At 48.4% G+C, this 9,141-nt stretch overlaps 1 protein-coding gene across 1 annotated transcript; it reads right to left on the reverse strand.

Annotated features, from left to right (window-relative positions):
• Positions 1–270: 270 nt before the first annotated feature.
• On the reverse strand, positions 271–744 carry LOC124697446. The gene has a single exon (XM_047230035.1). The coding sequence runs from the start codon at positions 742–744 to the stop codon at positions 310–312; it is 435 nt and encodes a 144-aa protein (XP_047085991.1). The 3' UTR covers positions 271–309.
• Between the last annotated feature and the right edge of the window lie 8,397 nt (positions 745–9,141).

Below are 9,141 nucleotides of genomic sequence, written 5' to 3' on the forward strand. Positions count from 1 at the left end.
AACGTAAGCACCGCCACAGATGCCAGGAGATGCTGCTCGATATCCCCTTCCACAAAGAGACACAAAATCTAGGCGATCAACAAGGACCACAGTTTGCCTTTCCTCTACACCTGGTCCATCACGAATCGATCCTACAGTACAACAAACCTTAGTACAGTACAGCACGTGTGCACGATCGTTTGCTGTACCAGGATTCTAAACTAACAGACACCTGACGAGCCAAATCTTGCACGGGCACGCAGTAGTGCAGTCAGGACAAGAAACAAGAACACTCGACGGGGAAGACGAGGTTGACGTGGCTGCCGCCGTTCACGGCCGGCGCGCGGAGGACGCGCAGGAGCTGGAGCGAGAGGAGGCGCTGCGCCAGAAGCCCGCGCCGTAGAGGCGCGAGGCCATGATCTCGCGCTCGAGCTCCGACGCGGCCTCGACCTCCGCTTCGGCGCGCCTGGCCCCGGCCGCCGCCTCGTCCGCCTCGAGCGCGTCGACCGCCGCGATCATCGCCTTGGCGCTCCCGGATAGCGACGCGTCGCCGCCCCTGCCGCTCCGCCGCAGGCGCCGTCTCCGGCGTCGTCGGAGCCTAGCCCGGCGCAGGAGGTCGGCGGGGAGGCGGACGGCGACGAGCAGGAGCACCTCGAGCAGCGCCATGGGGCAGCAGCAGCACACCGCGGCGCAGTCCGCCGCCGCCTGCCCCGCCGCCTCGCCCCCGCACCCCGGCTCGGGCCCATGCAGGTCGCCCTCCCGCATCTGCCTGCGCGACCCTCAACGTGGTAGGGCAGTCGATCGTCGCCGAGAATCCGCCGCGTGGCCGCGCGGTTCTCGGATCGCGCCGGTTATTTAGAGGCGACGAGCGGCGGTTGGTGGAGAGGGAGAGAGAGCCGGGAGGAATCAGAGGATATAGGCGGCGGGCGACGATGGCGTGGCCGTGGAGTGTTTGAGGAGAAAAAATCAAACCGCAATTTCGCACTGCCCTGCAGTTACGGGTTTTTCCCTGCCCATATTTATGATTATTGCGGCTGGCCCGTTGCCAAAAACGCAAAGTTTGTGGGACGGCGACGGGCTCGACCGGGCGGCGTGATAAGACAGCGAGCGAGCTGACGGGAGGTGGACGGGAACGGCCGCGAGAGCGCGTTTCGTGAGTGACTCACGTCCCGTGTAGATTTACCGCGGATGGACAGAGAGAGGCTTCGGCCGTTCATACCACGCGCATTTTACGTGTGGTGTGGATTGATTCGGTCAAGCGATGCTGACGGCCGAGAGTGGTGTGTTACTCATATACCAAAAAGTCAGAAGCAAAAGCTGCTCTTACAAATTAGTGATGACAAGTGCAGAGAGGTTATTTAAGGATGCATGGTGGAACAGAGGAGGAATAGATCTCCGTTTCAGCAAAAAAGAAGAGACAACCAGCTTCCAGAGTGACCGCGTGTGGTGTCATCTTTGCGCGCACACGTTTTCAGCAGCGTTCCTCCGAACGCGGTCACCAAATAAAAATTTCGGACGAAACGAATCGTAAATCGAAAATAGTTGTCCCGTTCGAAAGGAGTAGTTCAGAGTTTCCGTCATAGTCGCCGTGTTCAATGTTACAAACTGGGGCACAAATAAAGCCTAGAAGAACGGGTTGTACTGAGTCGTCGATGGCGACCACCTCAGCCTGCTCCATTATCGAAGACTTTGTTGTCAACGGCGATGCCATAGCCATCGTAGGTATACTCGCCGAGGCTGACGTCGATGCCGTCGCAAACACATCTGCTAATGTTGTTGCTGCTAGTGTTGATGCCGCGACCACAACCAATGATTTCCTGCAACATCGTGTCATGCTAGAACATGTCCGCCGTCTTCACTTGGGGGCACACGATCTTGCAGGAGATTACGAAGAGGAACATGTGCGCTAGAACAAGACGTGCCAGCGGTTAGATCACGAAGTTCTCTTTCCGTTTCTTCACGTCAAATCTGCCCTCCTAGAGCACCATCTTCTCTTCTTCCTGCCGCATGACGCTGCTTCAATCATGGCGATTTGGCCGCCTTGTTGCTGACAGGGCGCCCCGACGAAGTTGACAGCAGAGCTTCCAGATCAATGACGCCTTCTTTGATCATTGCCAATTGATTGTGTGTCAACCTCCACTTCCCGACTTCTTTGAGCTTGTTGTAGCAATACAACAAATCTAATTGTCGGCCCCTGCTTCGACCGATACAAGGCAAGAACGCGGTCCAACTAATCAAGAAAGTGCAAAGATATCAATGCACGACCGATTAGAAAAACACTCGCAAAAGAAACAGAGGCACAATTACATGGTTGACCACATTTGTACCGCTCTCGGTCCTCGTTCAATTAATATTCACATGATAGCCTTGGAATGTGTCCAGCGTGGCTTGTACACTTTGTCTAATTAGCTTCTCATATTATAAATTCAAAATCAAACCAAAAGTTTCTCCTTCAAAATGATGATTATGAGTGATGACAAGTGGAGAGATGGCTTATCTTAGTATGCATGGAACAGCTAATGGGTGGAACGAAGACGTAGGATCTCCGTTTCAGGAAAAAGCCAACCCAATTAACCGGGCAGTCCAACCAAACAGCTAGAGTCAAGCAACGCAAAGAGACAAGCAGCTTCCAGAAGTGGACCCTCCAGAAGCAATCCAAGCGACCGGGCGTCCGGGCGTTGGAGGGCAAGAGCATCTCTAGCTAAGCATATCTCTAACAGGACGATATATTTGAAACACGTAAATTATCTGCATGCGTCCGATGGACGCAAAAATGGCCGTTTTTATCCGCGCGTTGGTTTTCGCCTGGGTGCCTCCCGCGCCCCGACGTATTTACGCGTCGGCATGAATTGGGATATTTTAAAACAATAAAATAAGGGTTCTTTTATGGTATCCTCAAATGAATGACAACCATTAATTTTCATCTATCTAATGGCCCAAATTGTTTCATACCACAGTTCAAAACTTCAGAGTTATGTTACATACTTGTGGTAATTTTCGCACCTCAGTAAAAAAATAGACGGGCCTGGCCCAATAGACGAGCCCAGGCCAATAGACTATCCAGGCCCCATGATCTGCCGACCGCAGCGTCTGGGGAAGAGCTCGCCCTCTCGTCGCTGCCGCTCTCTATTCCCCAACTCCTCGGCCGCCCTCCTCAGCCTCTCCTCCTCGACCGCCTTCCTTACCATCGCCGCGGAAGAGCTCGCACTCCTCGTCCCCATGTCGGGGATGTGATCGGTGTCTTGGTCGTCTTCACCATGGACGAGGCCGACAACTACTGCGCCCTGTCTTGACGGACCTGGCGCTGGCGGTGCCCTCCCGCACGGCCTGCGCCACCCGCGCGCCCACCCTGCTGATGTAGTAGCTATCCCCGTCCGCCGTCCCCTTCCCCAATACTGCCTCGGCAGCGGTGGCCTTGGCCCCCCGCGTGGATCAAAGATCGACGGGATCGTCCTCGTCGCTCGTCAAGGCGGCCAAGCCCACCACGCGCTTCCGGGAGAGGTTCCTTGCTGTCATCACGGTGCGCCCCCCGTGTCATCTCGGCGGTGATCACCGGTCCAATGAGAGTCACATTCTGTGAGTCTGGTCGCCCTCCCGCATCTGCCAGTCCCCCGGGATATTTTATGATTTGCCACACTTTTCTTTAAAGTGTCTATTATTTACCACATGACCACCACCTGTCAGTGACACATAAAATTGTAACTGATAGAAGTGCAAAAAAAAAAAAAATGTGGCAAATTATAAAATCCCCCCAGTCCCCCGGGCAGCGACCCTCAACGTGGTAGTCCGAATTCTCGCCGAGAATCCGCAGCGGTTCTCAGATTGGCCGGTTATTTAGAGGCGACGAGTGGCGGTTGGTGGAGAGAGAGCCGGGAGGAATCAGAGGATATAGAGGCGGCGACGATGGCGTGGCGGATGAATGTTTGAGGAGAAAAAAAATCAAACCGCAATTTCCCACTGCCGCACAGGCACGATGTGCCCTGTGCAGTTACGGTTTTCCCTCGTCGTATTTATTATTATTGCCAAAAAACGCAGACGACCCCGCAAAGTTTGTGGGACGGCGACCGTGGCTGCACTCCATCGGGTGACACCTTCTGCGATGCGATAAGACAGAGAGACATGGATGGGAACGGGCAGCGAGAGCGTGTGCGCGGATGCGCGTGGACGAGCTCCTGTTGCCGGACGGAGATGTTCCAGCCGAGTAGGACGCTCAGTCTCAGGGCCTGCCAGCGGTGTGGATGCTTCGGCCGTTGATACGACGCGCCTTACGTGAGGTGTGGATTGATTCGGTCAGGTGATGCTGACGGTCGAGAGTTGTTTAGAAGATTGTGTGTTACTCCGTCCAATTGCTGCTCCTCTAAAAGAAAGTCAGAAGCAAAAGCTGATCTTACAAATGAGTGATGACAAGTGGAGAGAGATTATTTTAGTATGCATGGTGGAACAGAGGAGGAATCGATCTCCCGTTTCAGGAAAAAAGAGACAACGACCTTCCAGAAGGAATCCAAGTGACCGGGCGTGGCGTTATCTTTGGGACGCGCGCATGTTTTCAGCAGCGTCTCTAAACACACACGTCACCTCTAAAGAGAAATTTCGGACGAAACGAATCTTAAATTGAAAAAGATCTTTCGCAATGCTAGTGTTGATGCCGCGACCACGACCGATGATCTCTTGCAAGATAACGTCGCGCTAGAACAGGTGTGCTGCCTTCACCTAGGGGCCCATTCCCGACATTCCAGTGGTGGGATCATATGAAGTCTTCTTCTCATCTTGCTTCAACAGAGGTTTGATTTTGCTCGGCCCTCTTAGCTTTCCGGATGAGAAAGTTTGTCGAGACATTGGTGACGAACTTGTCGACCGACGATTGGATCATGTCGGATGACGTTGCTTCAATTGCGGCGAGTTTGGCTGCCTTGTTGCCGACAGGGCGGCCCGCCGAGGTTGACAACGGCGCTTCTAGATCAATGATGTCTTCTTTGTTCTTCGCAAATTGAATGCATGTCAACCTCCACTTCTCAACTTATTTTAGCTTGCTATAGCAACGCAACAAACTTAATTGTTGGCCCTTGTGTTTCGATTCGACCAGTACATGACAAGAGCACGGTCCAACTAATTAAGAAAGTGCAAAGACATCAATCCATAGCCGATTAGAAAAACATGTCACAAAAGAAACGGAGACCCAGTTACATGGTTGACCACATTTGTACTGCCCTCCGGTCTTTGTTCAATAGCCATGGAATATGTTCAGCGTGGCTTGTAAACTTGGTCTAATTAGCTTCTCATATTATAAAGTCGAAAGCAAACAAAAGTTTCTCTTTCAAAATGATGATTACGAGTGATGACAAGTGGAGAGATGGCTTATTTTAGTATGCATGGAACAGCTGATGGGTGGAACAAAGAGGCGGAAAAGATCTCCGTTTCAGGAAAATGCCAACCCAAATAACCGGGCAGTCCAACCAAACAGCTAGAGTCAAGCAACGCAAAGAGACAAGCAGCTTCCAGAAGTCGACCTTCCAGAAGCAATCCAAGCGACCGGGCGTTGGAGGGCAAGCCTCGTACCTTAAAAGGACATAATCGATTTATAGTTTGAGTTTACAGAATCTGTTCACAATAATTGTTGAATAATATGAATATGTAAATATGTAATAGTAGAAGGGTTAAAAAGGAAAAGTAGCTAGTCTATTAGGGGGTGAGAAACGGGAGCAAGTAGGAGGTGTGAGAAGCTCCCAGAAAGAAAGGTCTTGTACTCTGGTTCCCTTGCCATGAATAAAATCCTGAAAAATCCCCAATAATTTCTGGGTAGTTTGATTACTAGCAACAACATGGTATCAGAGCTCTCTGATTCGGAGTGAATTTCTCACGATATTGGTCCACATCGTGTTGTTCTGCGCCGATTTGGTACTGCGCCGCCGCCGCTGTATTGCGCCGTCCCTGTACTGCTCCGTTGTCGCCGTACTCCGTCGTCGTTCTGTATTGTGCTCCGTCGCTGGGGGCCGAAGAAAGGGGGAGGAAGATTCTCCATCAAAGGTACACTAGTCTGCTTGTTTCCGACCTCGGTTGCACTGCCAGATTCAGTTTTCTTGGCCAGCGGGAATTTGTTGGAGAAGAGCTAGCTCTTTGATTGGTGAATCCTTTGTGATCTGTGGTGTTTGTTACTTGCTCGGCCTGTGATCTGCAGCGTTGCTGTCTTGTTCCAATCAGAAACCATGGGAGACAAGGATACTAGTGTTGAGAAACTATGTGAAGCCATGCAGCGAATGCTTGCACAGCTAATGGAACAATCAAAGTCAAAGTCTAGTAGTGTTTCTGAAAACTTAAAGATTATGCTAGAACCAAATCCTGTGAGGTTATCTGGTCCAGGGGACTATTTTAGCTGGGCTAGAAATGCATCTCTGATTTTAGGAGCACATGGACTGCAAAAATATTTAAAGGAAGATGAGAAGAAACCAAGTGATGATTTAGAAAGAGAACAGTGGGAGCAAAATCAGCAGCGTGTGATGGTTTGGTTATTGAGCTCCATGGAAAAAATAGTACGAGAGCAAGTAGAGAATCTCCAAACTGCAGCTGAAATATGGAAGGATATTGAGAAGCAGTTTTCAGGGAAGTCCAACAAGATGCAGGTTTGCAGAATTTTATATGAGATGAGACACATTAAACAAGAAAATAAATCAGTAACTGAATATGGTGGTGAGTTGAAAAAATTATATAGGGATCTGGAGTTCTTTAGGCCATTCAAACCTCATGACCCAAGAGACCTCTCACTCCTTAGAGAGTGGTTTGAGCCACTACTTGTTGATATATTCCTGGACGGTTTGAACCCTGAATTTCATCTTCGATCTCAGTTAATATTGGCAACTCCCACATGGCCAACATTGGATGAAGCTATTTCCAGCATCCTAGAAGAAGAGACTCGTTTGGCTAATCAATCTTCAGTACCCCAAGCAAGTGCAGATACAAGAGCTGCACTATCTACACTTACTCAAATTCAATCTACTATTAATCCTAAAGGGGTACAAGCAAGTGCTGCAAGGATGGATTTCAGGAGAAAGTCAAGAGTGGTGTGTGACCATTGCAACAGGCCAGGACATGTGAAGATGGATTGTTTTGAAATAGTTGGATATCCACCTGGCTGGAAGCAGAGGCAACATAATAGATTTTTAATTGGCGGCAATAGAGAGAAGAAACAAGAACGTGTGCACTTTACCTCTGCCACGGAGGATTCGACATCCTCAGACGCACAAGCTCTTGAGGCATTCAAGTCTAAACTATTGGCAGCCACTGATGAGGGGTCCACTAAATTTGCTTCTAACTTCCATGCTGCTCGAGGTGCGGAATATCCAGACAAATCAAGCACTGGTAATTCTAACTTTTGGATAGTTGATTCCGGTGCAACTAATCATATGACGGGTTCATTTAAGAATTTCATATCCTATATACCACGTTCAGGGAGGGATAAGGTCCGTATAGCTGATGGCTCCTCAGCTCCTATAATGGGCAGTGGAACTATTACCTGTACACCTTCCCTAACTCTAAACTCTGTTCTACATGTGCCGAACTTTCCTGTTAATCTATTGTCTGTTAGTTCAATCACAAAATCTTTAAGGTGCGGAGCTTGGTTTGAGCCCGAGTTTTGTGTATTTCAGGACCTCAAGACAGGGAAGATACTTGGGATTGGAACCGAGCATGATGGCTTGTATTATCTTGATAATGTCGAAGCACCACTTGCTCTCACTGCTGCGAGTTCAACATCCACAAATGAGTTGTTGCTGCTTCATCGGAGGCTTGGGCATTTGTCGTTTCGGGTCCTAAGCCGTATGTTTCCTTCGTACTTTGCTTCTTGTTGTAAGGATAAGTTACTATGTGACGTGTGTGAGCTTGCAAAACACACACGAAGTACTTATCCTAGTAGTAATGAAAGAAGTAGAGAACCTTTTGAGGTAGTTCATTCAGATGTTTGGGGTCCTTGTACTGTAACCTCTCTTTTAGGAGAGCGATGGTTTGTAACTTTTGTTGATGGGTTTAGCCGTTGTACCTGGTTGTATGTGCTCAAACAAAAATGTGATGTGTTGCCTGCATTTAAAGACTTCTATGCCTTGGTTGGTAATCAGTATAATGCAAAGGTAAAAATACTTCGGTCTGATAATGGTACCGAGTATGTTAACAAAGAATTTGAATGTTTTCTATCAGCTAATGGTATTATTCATCAAACTACTTGTGTGGATACTGCAGCACAAAATGGAGTTGCTGAGAGAAAAAATAGGCATTTACTAGAAGTGGCTCGATCTATTATGTTTGAAATGAATGTTCCAAAATTTCTTTGGGGAGAGGCTATCAAAACAGCGGCCTACTTGATAAATCGTATGCCATCAAGGGTTTTAAATTTTAAAACTCCAATTGAATGTCTAAGTGGTACTAATTCATTTATTGTGCCACCAAAGGTATTTGGTTGTACATGTTTTGTTCATGATTACAGGAACTCCGTTGGAAAACTGGATCCTCGTGCCATTAAATGTATTTTTGTTGGATATTCTCCTACTCAGAAGGGCTATCGCTGCTGGAGTCCTAATGAAAGGCGCTTCTTTGTCAGTATGGATGTTACCTTCCGAGAGACAGAGCCTTATTATATCTCATCCAACAAAGGTATTAAGGAAATTGGTAATAAGGGGGAGAAAGTTGATGAAGGAGAAAAAATTGTTGATCAAGTCTTAATTCCTTTAATAGACACGACTCAAGCTGAACAAGAAGTAGAAGAAGGAGAAAGTGTGAGCACCGATGATGAGAACAGAAGCTCAAGCACTGATGTTGAGAACAGAAGCTCAAATGTTCAGGAGGAAAGTGAGTCATCATTGCCACAACAAGTTGACATTTTAGGGCATACCCCTGATGCTTCTACAAATATTGAATCTCCATCGCCAGATGATCCAGTTGATAATACAACAGAAGAAGGGACTGAAAATCTGGTAACCACTCCTGATTCTTCATCAATTAATTATCCCATTGCTTTACGGAAACCGGTAAGGCGCACTGATGTGCCAGCACGCCTTAAGGATTGCATTGGCTATAAACATGATCTTGCAAAATTTGTTTCTTATGAAAACTGCAGCTCCTCATTCAAGGGATTCCTCACTTCTCTTGACTCTACATGTTTACCTAAAGATTGGAGGC

Source organism: Lolium rigidum, chromosome 3 (assembly GCF_022539505.1).
Source record: "Lolium rigidum isolate FL_2022 chromosome 3, APGP_CSIRO_Lrig_0.1, whole genome shotgun sequence".
NCBI lineage: Eukaryota > Viridiplantae > Streptophyta > Magnoliopsida > Poales > Poaceae > Lolium > Lolium rigidum.